Raw genomic sequence first — 21,413 nt, 5'->3', positions numbered from 1 at the left:
TACCAAGCTCTACATGTAAAGGATTTTTGCGATTAATCCAAAATATACTGGCTTGCTTTGCAGTGGAAAACAGGGAGAAAAACACAGGTTTAAAACCACCAACTACTGTATATCACCAGAACGGCCCTGTCACACAGTGTTAAGTCACACAGCTCCAAAACCCCACATTAAATGAAATTACAGTGGCAATTCCAGGAAACGTAAGATATAAAGTTTTAGGCTTTGATAAAACTGCAGTGGCAAAGAAGGGAAAAAAAGTCCCGGCAAAAGCGCATTCCTGCTTTCACAGACTGTATTCCTTTAACCGTTAAGACTCACATCATGGGAAGACAAAAGAAAATACTTTCCAATTTAAACCCAAGGGCTTTCTTTCCATAATTTTAATGGAATTAAAGACAGAAATGCAGCTTTTTTCTTTTTAAACCAGCAAAATACTCCGGCCTATGTATTTTTTTTTTTAAAGAACATCTTCCTGGTTTCCTACAATTTTGCAAAAAAAGAAGAGCCAAACAACCCAAACTAAGCAATCACAGGTTAAGTGGGGGGAGGGAAGGAGGAGGAGGAAGAGGAGGAGAAGGAAGAAAGGAAGAGGAAGAGGAGCATAGCTAATCCTGATTCAATCCTCGTTTTGGTACAAGTGTTATGTAAACAAGAGAGTGAAGCTTAAGGCTTAGAAAGAACACTGATCGCGACATTCCCCGTCTCACATCAAGACGTCCACGTCTCCTTCGTGGTCCTCTTCAGTCACTTTCAACGACAAGACCTCTTCGTTGAGGAACAAGCCGCTCAGCCTCTCCTTCCGTGCCTGCCGCTGCTCTTTCAGCTGCCTCTTGCGCAGAGCCTTTTGCTGGAGTTTGCGCTGCTTGGAGCGTTTCTGTTGAAACACGAGAGGGGAAGAAGAAGAAGAAGAAGAAAAAGAAGCCACACTCGGGGTTTTTTTTTCCCACTTTTAAGATCAGATGAGAGGAGCTTTTCATTGTCACTTTTTTTTTTCCTGTGAATGCATCGGCACATGAAATCCTGAGGCCCACTCTCAATAAATAAACACACACGCACACACACGTTGTTCAGTGAACCTTTGCAGTTGTTAAGTTAGTAACCAGGTTATTAAGTGAAGCTGGTTTCTCCATTGACTTTGCTTGCCAGAAGGTTGCAAAAAGGGATCACACGACCCCGGGACAGGGCAACTGTCATAAATGTGAGTCAGCTGGCAGCACGGGGAGGCTGCAAAAGGTCGTAACTACGAAAAACAGTCACCACATTTTTCAGTGACGTAATTTTGAAAGGTCACTAAATGAACTGTTGAGGACTACATATGTGTGAGATAGATTATATATATATATATATATATACATACACACACACACACATATAATATTCGGCTTTGTTCGGGTATTTTCCCACGTCATTATAGTTGTGCTTTTAAAGTTGTAGCAACGGCTTGCACTGGCACGAAGCCGAAAGCACCAGGCCGAGGATGGCGAGTAGGACCTCGGCGAAACATCACACTCTTAATCTTACACGGAAAAAGACCCGAACACACCTAGACATATGTACGTATGTACGTATGCTATGGCATTCAGGGGAGATCGCCGTCAGCCATGTTGTGCATATGCGATAAAAGGACTGACTGGGCGAGGTGGGCGGAGAGGGGCGGGGCTAGCCAGGAGCACGATCTGCTGGTTCTCCGAACTGCGCAGAATCGTAACAACTATAGAACTGGTCCGAACTGGTAGAATCCCACCCAATATACACACATAAACACACACACACACACACACACACACACACACACACGTACAAATCACAGTCCATTTTGTACGCATAGCTTTTTAGGCTCAACTCTAATCAGGTACAGGTGTCTTAGTCCTTGACCCCTCAAAGGGTACCTAGGGCCAAGTTCGGAAGTTCCAACAGCTGCCGCACTCCTCCCACATGACCGCAATTCAGTCCTGTATTTACAGTGACTTCCAGTTTGGGGCAAAAACCTCCCCTACCAACAAGGGGTTTGCTTAAATGAGCGCCAAGTGGGAGCTTTTACTTTTGAATCCCGGATGCGTTCCGCAGCGCTCGTCGATAAATTATTCTCACTATGAGCCCGACTCAGGTTGGCGCTGGAATTCGAACCCGAGTTGCCGATGCTCGAACTGCTGCTGCTGGCCGAGCTGACCATGCTGGCGCTGCTGCTGCTGGCGCTGACGCCGCTCACACCGCTGGCACTGCCCCCGCTGTAGCTGCTCCGCTTCCAGGTCTCCCTGGCAGACCGCTGCCGGGGGCCGTGCTCCTTGATGTAATTTCTGACCTAAAGGGACAGGGAAGGGGCAGGGGGTTAGGAGCCAGGATAGACTTTGCCCCCACAAATAAAAAAAGGGCACTACGGCAACGAATTCTATGCAGAACTGACTTTTAAAGGTGTTCAACGCCATCGGGTCACTTCCAGCCCTGACTAGCAATACTGGGGCATCTTTTATGAGTCCGATGATATTTGGGCACCCCAAATGCTTTAAGAGCTTGCGCTGAGAGATCCTTGCATGACTTCAGAGCATGAAGTTCTGATTCATAATAGCTATAACTAAGAGCAACACCAAAATGATTTCCTCTGTCCCTATAAGTATTACTGCAATAAAGAATACTGCATCATCATAACTCTGCCACTATGACTTCCTTCCTTCCTTCCTTCCTATACAGAAACAGATTAATAGATTTAGAAGGGACCTTGTAGTTCATCTAGTCCAACCCCTGCCCAAGCAGATTCTATACCATTTTTGACAGTCCAGTCTCTTCTTGAAAGCTTCCCACAACTAACTTCCTTCCTTCCTTCCTTCCTTCCTTCCTTCCTTCCTTCGTTCCTTTCCTTCCTTCCTTCCTTCTCAAGCAATAGCACTTAGACTTATATACCGCTTCACAGTGCTTTACATCCCTAAGTGGTTTATAATCAGCCTCTTGCCCCCAACAATCTGGGTCCTCATTTTACCGACCTCGGAAGGATGGAAGGCTGAGACCACCTTGAGCCGGTGAGAATCGAACTGCTGGCAGTCAGCAGAATTAGCCGGCAATTCCTCCTTCCAACCACTGTGCCACCACAGCTCTCGGCAATGGACCTTTTCGCAAATCTCTGTGTGGAACCTTTTAATTTTGCACTCAAAACCAACCCCTAGGCGTCAAATTCTCTACATGTGTTTTTTTGTGTGTATTTGTACCAAGTTTTGCTTTAGGTCTCTCACAGATCTAGTAAAGAAACACCAGCTATCTGTATCAAGGCTACAGATTAATAAAGAATCTCCTCCTTGACCCTTTTTTAATCCAATTTTTCTGGGTTTTTTTTTTTTTTCAGGCCTTCCCATCTCTATGTCTTGACTGTATTACACTGACTACTTTCGATTAATTTTACAGTCAATCCAGTCTGGCATTTGCTGTTTGAATTCGTTCAAGTATAAAGTCGAGGATCTTGGAACAGAATTGTTCATATTTACAGAGATACACGCAGCATAGCAACCTCAGACAGACTGTGAGAGGGGAGCAGAGCGTTTGGATTTACAAGACCAGAGGCTGCTTTCACATACCTGTTTCAGCTTTTCATCTGTGAGGCAGTTCAGTTCGATAATGAATTCATTGTCCGTGGGTGAAATCTGAGCTGTCGGATCAATAATTTTGATTATATCAAGCTGCTCTCGAAGGCCCATTTCCATACTGACTTTCCGGCTCAGATATTCAATATATTCCACCTGGAAACAAAACCCACACATATTTAACGTTATTAATGTTGCTGAAAGGCGTCACTTACAGAAGCCAGATAGGTGCTTGGCAACTGGCATGTATTTATGATGGCTGCCGTATCTCAGAGTTGTGTGAATGCCATTTGCAACCTTCCCAACTGGCTTCCGACAAGCAAAGTCAATGGGAGAAGATTCATTAAACGACTGCCTGACTCGCTTAACAACGGCAGTGAATCGCTTAACAGTTGCAGCAAGAATGGACATCAAATCAGGTGTGACTGCGTTGCTTCACAACAGAAATTCTGGTCCCAATGTGGTGCCTACCTGCATTCCTTCAGATTTGGGTCTAACTAACCAATTAACTAGTCTAATTGACTCTCTTGCTGGTATAATTTACTGTCAGAGACCCTCTTCTTTCTTTCTTATTTCATCTGGCTCCTTCGTATACCCCATGCTCCCAGTCCCAAGTCCAGGACCGTATTTTGGAAGAGGTCCTCCAAATTGCCAAGGATTTACCTGCTCATCGTTGGTCATTGCGCTCCAGGGAAGTTCATCAAGATTCCGGTGTTTGTTTTTCTTTTTGGGAAGCAGGCAAGGAGAGCTCGGGATGCTGGGAATGATATCGGACAGCACATCACTCCCGCTTGCAATGTCACTGCCGGGCAGCTTAAAGAGAATCGGAATACTGCGCTTAATAATGCAGATGATTAACACTTGCTGTATACATTAAATCTACACTCGAGCCTAAATGGAGTAACATGAAAGACATTCCACTGTAGAAGCAGTGTTTATTTTTTTTAATAACCATGTCTAAGGCAGTGTTTCTCAACCCTCACCAGCTTTCAGACATGGGGACTTCAACTCCCAGACTTCCATGCCAGCACATCTTAAATTTGAGAAACCTGACCCCACCATCCTTTCAAAGGACTTCCACAATCCTTTGTAATAGAAGACAAAGATATAAGAAGGGCAGTTACAAGAACTGGGTATGTTCAGAGAAAAGAAGGACTAGGAGAGACATGATAGCAGTCTTCCAATATCTGAGGGGCTGCTGCAAAGAAGGGGGGGGGGGTCAAGCTATTTTCCAAAGCACCAGAAGGCAAGAGAAGAAACAGTGGATGGAACCTCATCAAGGAGAGAGAAACTGGTCTAACATTTTGAGGGCTGTTCTAACAACTCTGGCAGCTTCTAAATGCATTGGACAGCACAATTTCTCCCCTTCACCCAAGCCACTGCAAACTCTTTTTTTTACCTGCCATTCAAATTCACTGTCTGACCAGTCCCAGTATGTGCTAATGGAGGAAGAGACATCGCTACAGACACTCCCCTCGGGGAACAGGTCAAAAGAGGTTAATTCCTGGTCATCCAAGAGAGAGAAACAATCATCCTGGTCGCCCACAGAGACCGAAGAGAAGAGCTCCTCGCTGCATTCGGAGCTGGCTACGCTTGTGCCACAAGAAGTTAAGTTCCATCTGAAAAAGAAAATGTCAAAATTGAAACATAGTCAGAGAAGCAGGAAATGCGACTTATTTTAAAGGACTATCTCAAGAATCTTGCCAACCTTCCCACCTTTCACTGGTTTGCTTCCCACCGTACTTTTTACTTAGTTTTAATGTTTTTAATCTGTCATCCCTCGGTTTTGCTGGGAACTGGGTAACATACAGATGCAATAAATTATCATTTACAAAGCAGAGTATTCTAAGTAACCCAACTAATCATGTGTCATTAAATCCGTGTTATTTTGTAGCAACCATACAAATTTTCTGCAAGAAATGACCCGAACACCCTACCTTAAATGTCCCAAGCTGGGATTATGAAAGAAATAGAAGGTACCTACATTTGTCTCCTACAAAAGCAATCAGATCAAAACTCACTTCCTTCCTACAGCATTTCAAAAACAGTACTCCTCTACCAGCAATATTGTAGTAGCTATGTTCCTTATAAAGCTGCTGCCAATAGTGAATTAGCCAATGCTAAAACCTCAGCTAGGAAGAGCTGTGTCAGGCAACACAAATATTTTGCCACTGTATGTCCAGAAAAAATAAGCACGGAAGGCACCAAAAATGTTGATTTTACTGTTAGAAAAATAATCGCAAGGGGAGTAATGCAGAGAATTCCCAAAGACAAAATCAGTAAATAACTATTAATTTCCTGCACTGGCTTGGATCCACCCGCAACCCTCCACATGGCTCTTCCTCCTCCAGCTGAATGGATGGATGGATGGAGAAGGAGTACGAGGGGAAGACCCCCCCCCTGCCCGCCCCCTTCAGGCCCTTCCCCGACTTCAGGACCCATCATCCTTGTCCTCCTTCTGCCTCAGGGCCCATTGGGCATCCTCCAGTCGAGTGGGGGGGAAAGAAAGGGGTGGCTGACTAAAAACAGACCTCACAACAACCCTGCGAGGTAGGCCAGCCGGAGGTCCCGCCCGCCCCTTCCATCCCTTCCCCAACCTCAGGGCCCATCATCCCCACCCTCCTTCTGACTCAGGGACCCATCAGGCAGCCCCTAGTCTACGAGGGAGGGGGGGAAAGGGGTGGCTGATTAGATAAAGAGCCCGGTCTCCTCAACAAAACCCCGTGAGGTAGGCCCCCTTTCCCGCTTCCATCCCTTCCTTGACCTCAGGACCCATCATCCCCGCCCTCCTTCTGCCTCAAGGGCCCATTAGGCAGCTCCCAGTCTGAGAGGGGGATAGGGAGGCGGCTGCCTAAGAAAACAGAAAGAAGCCAGTCTCTTCACAACAACCCTGCGAGGTAGGCCCACCCCCCCTTCCCCGACCTCAGGACCCATCATCCCCGCCCTCCTTCTGCCTCAAGGGCCCACCAGTCTGTGGGGGAGGGGAGGCTGCCTAAAAACAGAGCCCGGTCTCCTCAACAACCACAACCCCGCGAGGTAGGCCGGGCGGAGGGTTTCCCCCGCATCCCCCCGGGCCTCGCCTGTGGGCGTGCAGGCGGCGCAGCGGGTCGGTGCGGTGGCAGGACGAGAGGTGGCAGCCGAAGTCGCTGACGTCCAGGCAGGCCGGGCCTTCGTCGCCCAGCCGAGGCGGGTGGCGCAGCGGCGGCGGCGGCGGCAGCTGCAGCGGCGAGAGGACGGCGCCGGGCTCGTCGGGCGCCAGGAACTTCTGCGGCTCCTCGCCGGCCATGCCGCCAAAGGGGGTGGGGGGGGGTGGGAAAGGCCGGGCCTACGCCGCTCCTACTCCTCCTCCTCAGCCGGCCGCCATGAGGCGAAGTCCCGCCGCCGCCGCGCCGGACGACGGAAAAAAAAGAAAGAAAGAAAAAGAAAAAAACAAAATCGCCTCAGGCTCCAGCGCAGGCCGGCTGCCGGAAGTGGCTTTCGCGAACTTCCGCTGGGTTGGTGGGGTGGGGGGGGCGAGGGAGAGCGCGCTCGCGCAAGGAGGGCGATCTCATTCCGCTCTGCAGCGCCCCCTGCGTTGGAGGGTGGGAATGCGCCCTGGGAGCCAGAAGGAAGGAGGGGATTGGAGGAGGTTTCTTTGTATGACTCGCCAAGACTGATATGTAAGAATAAGAGCAAACAACCCCCCCCACTCGCCTTTGGTACTGGTGGCGTTACCTAGTTGGGTCGTGAAAGGTCTGAGAGGAAACAAGCAGGCTCAGAAAGCATCAAGGGCTGTCCGTCCATCTGTCCGTCCATCTGGGACAGACGGACGGATGGACAGACAGACGGATAGATGGACAGACAGACGGACGGCTGGACGGACGGACAGACACGCACGGACAGACAGACGGATGGACGGACAGACAGATGGACGGACAGGCGGACAGGCCCCACAGTCCTCCTCATCCTCATCCTCCTCATCTTTTATCCATCCGTCTGTCTGTCCATCCATCCATTTATCTATCTACACCGGGGGTCTCCAACTTTGGCAACTTTAAGATTTGTGGACTTCGACTGCCAGAATTCCTCCGCCAGTCATGTTAGCTCAGGAATTCTGGGATTTGAAGTTCACAAGTCTTAAAACTTGCCAAGTTTGAAGACCCTCGATCTATACTAATGTTTCTCAACTTTTCATCCATCTATTCATCCATCCATCCATTTCTCTATTTGGATTAGTGTTTCTCAACTATTCACCCATCCATCCATCCATCTATCTATCCATCCATCCATTTCTCTGTCTACACCAGCATTTTTCAACTATCCATATCCATCCATCTATCCCATTTATTTATCTAAATCAGTGTCTCTCATCCATCCATCCACTTGCACTAGTGTTTCTGGCTGGGCTAGAAGGCAGTGGGGCTTTGCTCTCTGTTTATATACAAGCCCCTTCTAGCACTGATGATGTTACCTAGTTGGGTCATGAAACATCTGCAAGAAACCACCAAGCCCAGAGAGCACCTACAGTTCTTCTCCTATTCCCTTTTTCCTTCTCCTTCTCTTCCACTCTGCAAACTGTACTCCCTTTCTAGCACTGAAGATGTTACATAGTTGGGTCATGAGACATCTGCAAGAAAACATTCAAACTCAGAGAGTATCCAGGACCCCATAGTTGAGCCCAGAGCTACAAATATTATCTTATATCGGTTCTACTGTCCAGCTTGGTTGCAATTTGGGCCCAGACAAGCATTAACCAACTCTAGCTTTGTTTACCTTTCCAGCCCAGGCAAGATCAGCCAAGTACTGCCATCAGTTGATAAAGTCAATGAAGATGAGCCCCAGGTTCAAATTCTGACCCTTTCTTGAAGATATCCAAATGAACAAGGGGTAATGGCTAACTCTTATGTCCCTCAACTTCAGTGGCTTGAGGATATCTGGACTTCAACTCCCAGAATTCCCCAACCAAGATAGACCTCCGGGAGCTGATGTCTATAGTTCTTCAAGCTGCCAAGGCTGAGAAACATTGGAGTAACTTATCCAGTCTAATGTGCAACTTGATCAGTGTTAATCTGATTAATTAATTTATTAGTGCTCTACTAATCTCACAAGCTGGATTTGGGCCATGTCCCAACTAAGCCTTGCTTAGTTCAGCACATTATGCAGGGATAGCCTCTATCTCAAGGTAAGGAAAGATGTGGAAGATAATTCCAATGACCCTATCTTCTTGGAAAAAAATAAATGGAAATCTGGAAATAAAAAGGTTACGAGGATTTTGAAGTGATGTTCAAAGCATTGCTTTGCAGAGGAGAAAAAAAACTCAAGAGACAAACCAAGGAACAGTTTTCAAAAGGACCCTTTCTAATAAAAAATATCTACAATCAAACCGTATTATACGTAAATTCATTCTTAAAAGATATCCATCGTTTTCACACGAACATGAAGAAGAGTGTTGCAAGTGATACCATGGATATGATAAAAAATTAAATGACCCAAATAAAGAAGGGAGAAGTGACTTTTTACAAAAAATAAAAATAAAGCGGTATTTTCTGATATAAAATACTTCCCTTTGCAATAAAGGACATGTGATCACTGTAAAGAGAACCCATCAGGCTGGCTTGGAGGACGCAAAAGCAGCCAGGAAAAAGGCTACCACACCTCTGGAAATGAAACTTACAAATCCAGAGGTGGAGAACTACAACTCCCAGCAGCCTCTCGGTCACATCCGACCAATCGCCAAGCGAGCCTCCGGCCAAAAAAATAAAATAAAAAAATATGCGTCGGGCAGTTACGCCTTTCTGTCGCTAGGGCGCGCCCGCGAGGAATGGAACGTTCCCCGGGAATGGGGAGAGGTCACGTGGGCGATCCGGCAGGGTTTGCTTTTGCTTGCTTTTTGCAAAAGCAGCGCTTTTTTTGCAGAAACTCGGCGCCTGCCTCGCCTTCCTTCTTTCTTTCTTTCTTTCTTTCTTTTTTTTTTGGCGGGGCGAAGGAGCTGCCATGACGGCGGCCGGGAAGGGGGTGTCTCCCCCTTACCTGCCCCCGGGACTAGCCGGCGAAAGCAGCCTGAACAGGGCCAGTTTTTGGGGGCCTCGCATACCCCCCCAGGTAGAAGCCATGGCGAAGATCCTACAAGAGCTAGAAAAGGAGATTTTCCGGAAACTCCTCAAAGGTAAATAAAAAACAAAAAACCCTCTTACAGGGCGAGCTCCTAAAAACGCGGGGGAAGGAAAAATAATTGCCTTTTTATTATTTTCAGCGTTTCTGCAATTTTGGGAGAACGTTATCTATTTTATTTTATTTGTTTGTTTCTCAAACATGTACAAGATAACAAGTGTAAGTATGAACATAAGAACAAATAAGTGAGGACAGTAAGACCGGGACGGTAGGCTTTATGTTTCTGGAGATTTTGTGATGGTGAGTGAGTGGTATTTCGCTTTTATATATATAAAGAAGTAAGAAGATAACAGGGAAGGGACTTTAGAGGTCTTCTAGTCCAACCCCATGATGTGAAGGGCAGGAAACCCTTGAAAGCACCAAAACACAAACAAAACATTAACTCTTTTTTTTGCCTTAGAACAATTGAGAGAATGTCAAAGCAAATTTTTTATCTTCTTCTCTGGAAATAAAATAATTTGTTTCTCAACAGCATCTCGCTTCACTTAAAGAGGCAACTTTTTTTTTTCCTCCTTCATTCAAAATATTTTTGTGTTCCCGGAGGTTTGCTTAGGTGACCAGGCCTTGAACTTTGTGTTATAAGTAATCAGAAACAAAACGGGGATGTGACAGAGAAATTTGCAACAAACTAAAATGTTTGGCAGACCAGCAGTCTTTTTATCCGCCCTTGAAAAGATAGCAACGGAGAAGTGAAATTCTTTGGAAAGGGGATCTTGGGCCTAGAGAAAGACCTTGGTGGAAGAATTTAATTCATAATTAGCCAATATGAGATCGACATCTCCCTGGATATGTAAGATCCAACCACTGAATTTAGCTTTCCCAGCATTCCTCGTCCCCCTAAAACTTTTTCTGGAAATCAATCAATAAGCATTGATTAAAAACCATGGTACCGTCGTGCAAATAATGCAAAATATTTGGGTCAGTTGTTTGATGCTAGCATGATACACAGGCATAAAAGAGGTATGTAACCCAGGCCTCGAGAGTCCATTTCGAAATCTGAGAAAGGCACTTCAAGAAATCTACCCTCGTTGCTAGCAAATACAGGTAGTTCTCAACTTACAACAGTCCCATATAACGTCCGTTCGAAGTTGCCAACGGCACTGAAAAAAAAGGACAGGTCCCGGTTTTTCACACGATGGTGGCAGCATTCCCCATGGCCATGGGATCAAAATTCGGACTCTGGGCAACCGATTCATATTTACGACGGGGGGGGCCTGTCATAAATCTGAATCGGAAGCCCCTTTTGTGACCTTCTCACAGGGAATTTAGGGCATCTGGCAGACAGTCTTGTCAAGAAAGTGGGGGGTTTTTTTTGCAAATGCTCCTGTGGATTTTTGGAGAATGGAAACAGTCTGAAAATAAGATTATTATTTTTTTTCTGGCTGATACTTGGAGGTGGGGGTGGATGTCAGATGCGTCTTTAAACTTTTGTGCCTTTTGAGTATTTACGGCTATGGAGGCATCATGGGGTCCGTGATGCTACTTCGGGCTCAGCCTTATGGGAATTGGGAGTCTTTATTCGTTGTCTTGGGTTTCCACAGCCACCGTCGGCGCCTTGGAAGGAAAGGAGTGCCAAGCCTTGGTAAAGACGGTCGCCGAGAGTGCCCATCTGTCGGAGGAGCAGTTGGCCATCCTCCTGGCTGGCATGTACAGCCTCCTCCGCGAAGCTTTGCGGCTCCCTCTGTCTTCTCTCAAGCAAGAAGTGAGTGTTCCTCTTTCAATTTGGATGCAAAAGAGGAGAATGGGGACAGGGAGGTGCCCATCGGTTTTCTAGTGCCTTATTTGGTGAAATACCAAGGAAATTCTGACGGCGAATTAGCTCTGATGATGTTCCCTCGTTTGGTGATGAAGCGTCTGCAAGAAAACAGCCAAACTCAAAGGGCACCAGGGATCCACAGCTCTCCTCCTCCTTGTCCTCCTCCTCCTCCTCTTCCTCCTCCTCCTCCTCTCCCATCCCTTCTAGCACTGATGATGTTCCCTTGATTGGTGATGAAACGTTTGCAAGAAAATTGGTTATTTGTTTGGTTATAAAATTGGTTATAAACTCAGAGCACTAGGGATCCACAGCTCTTCTCCTCCTCCTCCTCTTCTCCTCTTCCTCTTTCTCTTCTCCCCCTCCTCTTCTCCTCTTCCTCCTCCTCCTCCTCCTCTACCTCTCTCATCCTTTCTAGCACTAATGATGTTGCCTTGTTTGGTGATGAAACGTCTGCAAGAAAACAGCCAAACTCAAAGAGCACCAGAGATCCACAGCTCTCCTCCTCCTCTTCCTCCTCCTCCCCCTCCTCTTCCCCTCTTCCTCCTCCTTTTTTCCTCTTCCTCCTCCTCTTCTCCTCCTCCTCCACCACCACCACTCTAGCACTGATGATGTTCCCTTGTCTGGTGATGAAACATCTGCAAGAAAACAGCCAAACTCAAAGAGCACCAGAGATCCACAGCTCTCCTCCTCCTCTTCTTCTCCTCCCCCCTCCTCTTCTTCTCATCCTCCCCCTCCTCTTCCCCTCTTCCTCCTCCTTTTTCCTCTACCTCCTCCTCTTCTCCTCCTCCTCCTCCTCCACCACTACTCTAGCACTGATGATGTTCCCTTGTCTGGTGATGAAACATCTGCAAGAAAATAACCAAACTCAGAGCACCAGGGACCCACAGCTCTCCTCCTCCTCTACCTCTCCCCTCCCTTCTAGCACTGATGATGTTGCGTTGTTTGGTGGTGAAACGTCTGCCAGAAAGCCACCAAACTCGGAGAGCACCAGGGACCCCACAGTTTAATCGTGAGCTACAAACACTCCCCGCCTAATGTCTTCTCCTCCTTTCCCCGACAGGCGTTTAAAGAAGATTTGAAATGGCTCAGGTACGTGTCCTTTTTCCTCTGCTGGCAGGGACCTTTGCGTAAGTGAGGGGGCCCTGTGGTCCGGGGTGGGCTGCTTTGCAAGAGGCTTCCGGTGATAATAGGCCAAGCATCCGTTAGGATACGGGGACTTCCAACGACCAGAATTCCCCAGCCAGCTATGCAGTCCCTCCTCCTCTCTCTGAACTGCTTTTCTAAATGTCTTGATCATTTTTGTTTTTTAACAACTTTTGTCTCTGTGTTCCCTTTCTCCTTTTCTCTCCCACACCAAGTATGGTTTTCACTTGGCTGAAAAACCATTTCGTTTTCCTACGACTAACCTAACCAGAAAAATTAGATGCTGCAAGGGATTTGGCCAACTCTGAGGGGTGATGTTTGTAAATTGTGTGTGTGGGGGTCTTTATTAAATCTTCCAGGGCAGCTGGAAAAAAACAACTTCAGAATCAACCCTTCCTTCCTTCCTTCCTTCCCTCCCTCCTTTCTTTTCCTTTCCTTCCTCTTTTCTCCTCTCTCCTTTCCTCCCTTCTCCATCCCTTATTTCTCCTTCCTCCATTCCTCCCTTCCTTCTCTATCCCTTATTTCTTCTCCCTCCCTCCTTATCCTTCCTTTCCTTCCTTCTCCATCCCTTATTTTTCTCCTTGCATTCCTTCCTTTCTTCTTTCCATCCTTCCTTCCTTCCTTCCTTCCTTTTCTTTTCTTCCTTCTTCATTCCTTATTTCTTCTCTCCTCCATTCCTCCCTTCCTTCCTCCTTTCCTTCCTTCCTTTCTTCTCCTTCCCCCTTTCTTCTCCCTCCTTTCCTTCCTTCTCTATCCCTCCTTTCCTTTCTTCCTTTTCCTCCATCCCTTATTTCTTCTCCCCTTTCCTTCCTTTCTTCCCTCCTTCCTTCCCCCTCCTTTCCTTCTTTTCTCCATCCCTTCTTTCTCTTCCCTCCCTCCCTCCATTCCTTCCTCTCCCTCCCTCTTGTCTGGTAATTTGAGACAGAAAGCACTTATTAAAGCCCATTTGCCTTTCCCTTACTCAATCCTCCTTTTTTCAGGATACCGGAGGAGTTCATTGCCGATTTTGCAACGGTGGTTTTTGGGAACAGGTGAGTCCATCTTCCCATTTCGTTCTCCTTAGCCTTGCCTTGTTTCCGGCAATAAAACTTCTCAAGGAAGCGGGAGGGGAAAACCTGTAACTAAGCTAGCAGCGAGCAAACCTAACTCTACTACGCTCCAGAAACAAAATAGTCATGTCCCTGTCAACTCATAAAATATTTCTATGGTCTTTTTAGAGCTGCCAACAGACAGGGAGTGGCGGGGAAAGGGGTTTGAAAGAGCAGTGCGGCAGCTTGGAAATCAAAAGTGCAATTCCATAAATGTTTTCAAAGATAGTAACTAGGTGACGGAAGTTTCTGCCGTGCAAAATTCTAACTGGAGAACATGGTCGGTGACTCTTGGCTATGGACGTGTCCCATTGGAGAATATGAATTAGGATACACCCGAGGCGGGGGGAACCAGGGTCAAGGTTGACAATGAATGATGTGTCTCGGAGTTGTCTGCACTCAGGCAGTGCTGGGCACGTTAACTCTCAATAAATCCTTTGGAAGTTTGGCTCAAGACTCAGGATTTAATTGGGGTAATCCTAACGCTCCTTTCTTTTTGCCTGGAGAAACAGCTTGTTTTTCCAACCTGCTGCCTTTTAAGAGCCCGTGGTCTGCTTTCTAGGCAACTTTCCCCCCTCCTCTTTCTTACAGACGCCCCCTCCTCGAAGCCGCTCTTCAGAAGCAAGGAAACCGGCTTCCCAGAATCGAAGACTTCAAGTGGAGAGTGGATGTCGCCCTTTCAACCAGGTTGGGAATTCTAGCCGGTCTCCCGGTGGGGAGGTGGTTTGAGTTTGCTTTATTTGAGTTTTCTAGATCAGGGGGGGTCTTGAAACTTGGCGACTTTTTAAAGACTCGTGGGCTTCCAACTCCCAGAATTTGAACTCCAAACTTGGTCACTTGAAGACCTGCGGAGTTCAACTCCCACAATACCCTCTGTTGTAGATGATGGGTGATTGACGGAAGATCAGGAATGGCTCTGTGATTTAGGGCCGTTTTGTTTTTAAATTTTCTAAATGAGATGCTTGGTATTCCCTGGCCTACCCTAACCCAGGTATTGAGTTGCAAACACAAGTTATTGTCCCCATTTATGATACAGATGGAAGACCGTTCTGTTCCATTGAGTTCTTCCTCCCAATTTATTGTTTTCTGCTGTGAGGTCCTTGGTGCTCTCTGAGCTCGGTGGTTTACTTGCAGACCTTTCATTACCAAACTAGGTAACGTCATCAGTGCTAGAAAGGGGTGGAATTTGGCCTCTGTATGTATAGATATTTATTGACTGTTTCCTAGTATGAGTTGATTGTTTATTGGCAATCTATGACTGTTTTAAATATTGTAACTTATGATTCTTGACTCTCGACGAATGTCTCTTTTCTTTTTATGTACCCTGAGAGCATTTGCACCAAGACAAATTCCTTGTATGTCCAATCATACTTGGCCAATAAAGATTATTCTATTCTATCTGTACAAACAGCTTGCCCTTCAGTGTTGGTGAACATGTTCTTGCTGGTTCCAGCTGCTAGTATATAAATATAGGGAAAATCCCATTCCCCTCTAGCATTGATGATGTTATCTAGTTTGGTAATGAAACGTCTTCAAGAAAAGCAAGCTCAGAGAACACCAAGGACCCCACATGCCTCTTTCTCCTCCTCCTCCTCCTCCTCCTCCTCCCCCTCCTCCTCCTCCTCCTCGCAAGCCTCATTCCCTTCCAGCATTGATGATGTTATCTAGTTTGATAATGAAACATCTGCAAGAAAAGCAAGCTCAGAGAACACCAAGGACCCCACATGCCTCTTCCTCCTCCTCCTCCTCCTCCTCCTCCTCGCAAGCCTCATTCCCTTCCAGCACTGACGATGTTATCTAGTTTGGTAATGAAACGTCTTCAAGAAAAGCAAGCTCAGAGAACACCAAGGACCCCACATGCCTCTTCCTCCTCCTCCTCCTCCTCCTCCTCCTCCTCCTACTCCCTCCTCCTCCTCCTCCTCGCAAGCCTCATTCCCTTCCAGCACTGACGATGTTATCTAGTTTGGTAATGAAACGTCTTCAAGAAAAGCAAGCTCAGAGAACACCAAGGACCCCACATGCCTCTTCCTCCTCCTCCTCCTCCTCCTCCTCCTCCTCCTCCTACCCTCCTCCTCCTCCTCCTCCTCGCAAACCTCATTCCCTTCCAGCATTGATGATGTTATCTAGTTTGATAATGAAACATCTGCAAGAAAAGCAAGCCGAGAGAGCACCAAGGACCCCACATGCCGCCTCCTCCTCCTCCCTGAAACCCTTCCTCCCTTCCAGCACTGATAATGTTATCTAGCTGGGCTATGAAACATCTGCAAGAAAACAAGGAATCTCAGAGAGCACCAAGGATTCCAGAGTTTAACCCCGAGCAACATATATTCTCGTTTATTGGCTTCTCCTGGTGATGGGGGGAAAAAAATAATGGAAATAAATTTGCCAAATCTTGATTCAGCCTCTTCCTGCGTTCTTATGTCTCCTCTCAGGGGTGTTTTAATATATTTGTTTTCAGCTCTCTTGCCCGGGCTTTGCAGCCTTCCATCTTAATGCAGCTGAAGATCTCTGATGGATCCACTCATCGCTTTGAAGTGAGTCTTGCTAGCAAGTTGTTTTGGGGCAAAGTCCCTTTGAATTTTACCGTAGATTTTTCATCTCCAAAACTCTCTCCAGAATCCGCGTTTTATGTCTGGCATTCTGACTTCTCTCAGAATCCGAGTCGTTAGACTACGAGGAACGTTGTGGAATGGAAAACTTTTATTTTCTTTTTTACAAAAATGTGTAGTTTCACGAGGACTTTTTTTTTAAAAAAAAAACATGTTTTAAATGTAGAAAATGTTTGACTTAGGAAACTGTTCTGACGAATACCGATGGATGCTTTCCCCCTCTTATTTTCCTTCCCCAAAAACTAAGCCTGACCGCATAGTTTCGTAGCGAAGCACGGGTATCGAGCTAGTATTGCATATAATAAAACTTTCCATTCCTCCCTCTTATCGTATCTTCTAGTAAAAACATAGTGATAATATTAAACAGGGCAAGCTTAATAGTCACATCAATTACAATTGACATTCTTTCTGTTTTGTTTTGTCTGTCAGGTCCCCGTGGCCAAATTCCAGGAATTAAGATACAACATCGCTCTCATTTTAAAGGAGATGAATGACTTGGAGAAAAGGAGCATATTGAAGATACAGGACTGAGCATTTAAAAACGAGAAACTCGAGTTTTCAAGACTGGAAGAGTTTACACTCAGAGAAAACACAAGGACACCTGTTTGTGTGTGCGATTATGTGCGTTGTTATACAACCTGACAAGAGCTGGCTGTACATTTATTTTTTTTGTTATTTTCTGGGTCAGAAACTGCTGGTTAGAAGGTTGTTTACGTGACTTTAAAATAACAACCTTTGAATTCTCCAACGGAGTGTTAATAGCCTAATTCCTATTTAACCCTTTTTATGTATGATTCATTCCAAATGAAAATTTAAAGGTTAAAAAATAATTGTTATCCTGATGGACAAAAGGAGCCTTTTCAGGTGAACTGTGTGACTTGTTTGCCTGGTTAATCTCAGAGTGTCGGATCTGCGTGCTCCGAAATGGGTTTTAGTCTTTTTTGGGGGAGCGGTGGTGGTGGGGGAAATTCCAGTTAAAGATCAGCAAAATCCAACAAAACTCAGTTCAGTTGTAGCAAGGAGCCAGTTTGGTCTAGTGCAAGGGTCTTCAAACCTGGCAAGTTTAAGACTTGTGGACTTCCACTCCCAGAATTCCTGAGCTAATATGACTGGAGGAGGAATTCTGGGAGTGGAAGTCCACAAGTCTTTTTTTTTTTTTAAAGAATTTATTTTGATAACAAACATACACAAAACATCAAATAAAACCATCTTTCCATTGTACAGTGTGTCGGTTGGTACATACCTCTTGTGCACAATATTAACAGTCTTTCCCTCCTAAACTTTCATATTATGTAAATCAACTATATCATGTTGTTATCAAGCCATTATTAGACTTCGATTATATGTTATCCTTTTCGAGCAAATCGCAACTTTTGCAATGTCTAGTTCATATTCATTTCACAATCAAATATGTCATTACTATGTATCAAAGAATATTTGTAGCTCAGAAATTGTAGAGGCAGATATTTCTCTCTGGGCACAATGAGAAAATATCTGCCGAACAAAACTCCGCATTGGCAACAGGAAGGACATCCGGCCAGTAAACACTCAGCTCCATTCAGTTGCCCAGACTTCACCCCACAAGGGATTATGTGGTTGTTAAATGAGGATGCTTTGTAGCTCAGGGTTGACATGAGGGGTCCTGGATGATCTCAGAGCTTCCTTGTTTTCTTGACGTTTCATTGCCAAGCTAAGCAACAGCATCCATGCTAGAGTAAAGAGTGCAACACTCCTTACTAGCACTGATGGTGTTACCTAGCTGGGAAATGAAATGTCTGCAAGAAAACAAGCAAGCTCAGAAAGCAACAAGGACCCCTTCAAACAGGTAGAACTTGACTTTCAACTACAATTGAGTCCAAAATATATGTTGTTAAGTGAGACAGTCTGTATTTGCTACCTGAATGCCTCAGGAAATGGGATCTGGAAGGGACCACCCAGGGATTCCAAGGCTCCAAAGGGATCCAGAAGCTGCAAATTGCCAACTATTCTTCCTATGAGGGCCGATTGGTTCATTTTTAATGAGATGTGGTGGCGCAGTGGTTAAAGTGCAGTACTGCAGGCTACTTCTGGTGATTGCCATCTGACTGCAATTCGGCAGTTTGATCCTGAGTGGCACAAGGTTGACTCAGCCTTCCGTCCTTCCGAGATGGATAAAATGAGGACCCAGATGGTTGGGGGCAACAGGCTGACTAAACCGCTTAGGGCAGGTTGTAAAAGCACCGTGAAGCAGTATATAAGTCTAAGTGCTTCTACTATTTTCCTTCCCTCCTTCCCAGTGGTTAGAACGCAGTATTGCAGACTAACTCTACGCACTGCCAGGAGTTTGATCTTTACTGACTCAAGGTTGACTCATCCTTTCATCCTTCCGAGGTGGGTAAAATGAAGATCCAGATTGTTGGGGGCCAGGCAAGAGGTTGACTCTGTAAACTGCTCAGGGCTGTAAAAGCACTGTGAAGCGGTATATAAATCAAGGTGCTATTGCTCTCCCTCCCTCTCTCCCTCCCTCCCTTCCTTCCATTAGAATGCAGTATTGCAGGATAATTCTGCCCATTGCCAGGAGTTCGATCCTGACCAGCTCCAGGTTGACTCAGCCTTCCATCCTCCTAATGTCTGTAAAACGAGGACCCAGGTTGTTAGGGTACAAGAGGCGGACTCTAAACTGCTTAGAGAGGGCTGTTGAAGCATTGTGAAGTGATCTAGAAGTCTATGGCTATTTTCCTTCCTTCCTTCCCAGTGGTTAGAATGGTGTATTACAGGCTAACTCTGCCCACAGTCAGGACTTCGATTCTGACCAACTCAAGGTTGACTCAGCCTTCCGTTCTTCCAAGGTCAGTAAAATGAGGAGCCAGAGGCAAGATACTGACACTAAACCACTTAGAGAGGGCTGGAAAGCACTGTAAAGCGATATATAGGTCTAAGGGCTACTGCTATTCCTATTTTTGCTCGGTCCAAGTCCTAAGGCTTCTCAACCTTGGCCATTTTAAGATGTGTGGACTTTCAACTCCCAGAATGCCCCAGCTAGCATTGCCAGCGAAAACATCCTCAGAGCTGTCATGACCCACAACACACACCCCTTTCAGGGTACACACACCCCACAGCCTCTTTAGGGTTTCACAACCATGGCCCTTTCAAACAAAGTCCCAGAAACAGAACTAGAATGGGTCCCAGGGCTCATCTAGTCTAAAGCAATCTTCCCAAATTTTCATTTATTTTTTTCCCCCTTCCTCCTCCATTCTCAATTTCTAGAGTCTTGGGTTTGTTTGGGTTTTTTGTTTTTACATCATAAACTGCAGGAAAGAGACAATCAATCTCTTGTTCTTGGCACACCACTTCATTGTTTTAATTTTTTTGGCTAAAGAGAGCTCTTTGTATTTGTCCCAAACCGTTTCCTCTCTTGCAATAGGCAGTGGGCCGGGACTCACATCTGGGCAGAAATACACAATGCCAAAGTGCATGTTGACCAAACAAAGATTATTTAGCTACCGCTCTAATGGATTGATGGACTGGGGGACAAATGAAGGAGGGAAGTGCAGCTCACATAGCCTAGGCCTTTAAAGAAAAAAAAACATTGAGAAATTAACAGATGAACAGAGTTGGAAGGGACCTTGTAGGCCATCTAGTCCAACCCTCCACCCAAGCAGGAGACCCTACACCATTTCTGACAAATGACAGTCTAGTCTCTTCTTGAAAGCCTCCAGGGATGAAGCTCTCACAACTTCCGAAGGCAACTTCGGTTCCATGGATGGATGTTCCATGTTCTCACTGTCAGAAAATTCCTCCTTATTTCTAGATTGAATCTCTCCTTGTTCATTTTCCACCCATTACTCCTTGTCTGGCCTTCGGGTGCCTTGCAAAATAGCTTGACCCCTTCCTCCTCCTCTCTGGGGCAGCCCCTCAAATATTGGAAGATGCTCTCCTGTCTCCCCTGGTCCTTCTCTTCCCTAGACTAGCCAGGCCCAGTTCTTGCAACCGTTCATCGCACGTTTGAGCCTGCAGTCCCCTCGTCATCCTGGTTGCTCTTCTCTGCACTCTTTCTAGAGTCTCCACATCTTTTTTATGGTGTGGTGACCAAAACTGGATGCAGTACTCCAGGTGTAGTCTATAGGATAGGATTACAAGATCCTCCCAAATTTTTGGCCGTCTGGCTCTGCTTACAAGGACTTTTGAGATCAAAAGCAGAACCTGTAATGATCCCAGGGTTTTCCAAACTTGGCAATTTAGCAGGAGATTTTGACTTCAAGTTCAAGCCTTCATTTAGTGGCCACTTGGAGTAGCAACCGGCGGAGGGGGGGGAGAGATTTGTATCTTTTTCACACTCAACACTTGTTCACAGTTTTCCTCATCAATGGAGCCCCCCCTCCAAAAAAAAAAAAAAAAAAAACCCTACCCGCAGTCAATCCTCAATTTACAACCTGTTCGTTTAGTGGTTGCTTGGAGTCACAAACCAGCTGTGGAAAAAAAGGGACTTGATTCTTTTCACACTCAACACTTGTTTACACTTTTCCTCACCGACAGAGACCCCTCTCCCTTAAAAAAACCCCTCACCCACAGGCAGTCCTCAATTTACAACCATTCGTTTAGTGGCCGCTTGGAGTCACAAACCAGCGGAGGGGGGAGGGACTTGTGTCTTTTGCACACTCAACACTTGTTCACACTTCTCCTCATCAACGGAGCCCCCACCCCTAAAGAAACCCTCCCCACCGGCAGTCCTCAATTTACAACTTGTTCATTTAGTGGTCGCTTGGAGTCACGGACGGGGGACTTGTGTCTTTTGCACACTCAATACTTGTTCACACTTCTCCTCATCAACGGAGCCCCCACCCCTAAAGAAACCCTCCCCACCGGCAGTCCTCAATTTACAACTTGTTCATTTAGTGGTCGCTTGGAGTCACGGACGGGGGGACTTGTGTCTTTTGCACACTCAATACTTGTTCACACTTTTCCTCCTCAACGGAGCCCCCACCCCCCAAAAAAACTCCTCCCCACAGGCAGTCCTCCTTTAGTGGCCGCTCGGAGTCACAAAGGGGAGGTGGGAGGCAAAAAGGGACTTGGGTCTTTTGCACACTCAATACTTGTTCACACTTTTCCTCATCAACAG

At 46.1% G+C, this 21,413-nt stretch overlaps 2 protein-coding genes across 2 annotated transcripts; one reads left to right on the top strand and one right to left on the bottom strand.

Moving 5' to 3' along the window:
• Nucleotides 1-362: 362 nt before the first annotated feature.
• Nucleotides 363-7,072, bottom strand: FAM199X (family with sequence similarity 199, X-linked). Its single transcript, XM_026702878.2, has 6 exons — nucleotides 6,650-7,072; nucleotides 4,969-5,188; nucleotides 4,233-4,382; nucleotides 3,564-3,725; nucleotides 2,042-2,302; nucleotides 363-874 (listed from the first exon to the last, which is right to left on the bottom strand). Exons 1-6 carry the CDS (start codon nucleotides 6,853-6,855, stop codon nucleotides 704-706), a joined length of 1,170 nt encoding a protein of 389 aa, XP_026558663.1. The 5' UTR covers nucleotides 6,856-7,072; the 3' UTR covers nucleotides 363-703.
• A 2,295-nt stretch (nucleotides 7,073-9,367) lies between these two features.
• On the top strand, nucleotides 9,368-17,536 carry COMMD5 (COMM domain containing 5). The gene is made up of 7 exons (XM_026702879.2): nucleotides 9,368-9,714; nucleotides 11,261-11,421; nucleotides 12,536-12,564; nucleotides 13,599-13,649; nucleotides 14,298-14,393; nucleotides 16,165-16,240; nucleotides 16,745-17,536. The coding sequence occupies exons 1-7, from the start codon at nucleotides 9,543-9,545 to the stop codon at nucleotides 16,844-16,846; spliced, it is 687 nt and encodes a 228-aa protein (XP_026558664.1). The 5' UTR covers nucleotides 9,368-9,542; the 3' UTR covers nucleotides 16,847-17,536.
• The last annotated feature ends 3,877 nt before the right edge of the window (nucleotides 17,537-21,413 follow it).

This window comes from Pseudonaja textilis, chromosome 12 (genome assembly GCF_049901715.1).
Source record: "Pseudonaja textilis isolate UNSWEBS1 chromosome 12, rPseTex1.2, whole genome shotgun sequence".
Lineage (NCBI taxonomy): Eukaryota > Metazoa > Chordata > Lepidosauria > Squamata > Elapidae > Pseudonaja > Pseudonaja textilis.
This window is presented reverse-complemented; position numbering and strand designations above follow the sequence as displayed.

What these genes read in the sequence shown, in the direction of transcription:
- FAM199X (XM_026702878.2), bottom strand. Translation starts at nt 6,855, where the DNA reads ATGGCCGGCGAGGAGCCGCAGAAGTTCCTGGCGCCCGACGAGCCCGGC. An exon ending in ACAGTGAATTTGAATGGCAG is followed by an intron (nt 4,383 to 4,968) that starts GTAAAAAAAAGA and finishes ATTCTCTTTAAG; the next exon opens with CTGCCCGGCAGTGACATTGC. An exon ending in AACGCATCCGGGATTCAAAA is followed by an intron (nt 875 to 2,041) that starts GTAAAAGCTCCC and finishes GTGTTTCAACAG; the next exon opens with AAACGCTCCAAGCAGCGCAA.
- COMMD5 (XM_026702879.2), top strand. Translation starts at nt 9,543, where the DNA reads ATGACGGCGGCCGGGAAGGGGGTGTCTCCCCCTTACCTGCCCCCGGGA. An exon ending in GAAGATTTGAAATGGCTCAG is followed by an intron (nt 12,565 to 13,598) that starts GTACGTGTCCTT and finishes TCCTTTTTTCAG; the next exon opens with GATACCGGAGGAGTTCATTG. An exon ending in GATCCACTCATCGCTTTGAA is followed by an intron (nt 16,241 to 16,744) that starts GTGAGTCTTGCT and finishes TTTGTCTGTCAG; the next exon opens with GTCCCCGTGGCCAAATTCCA.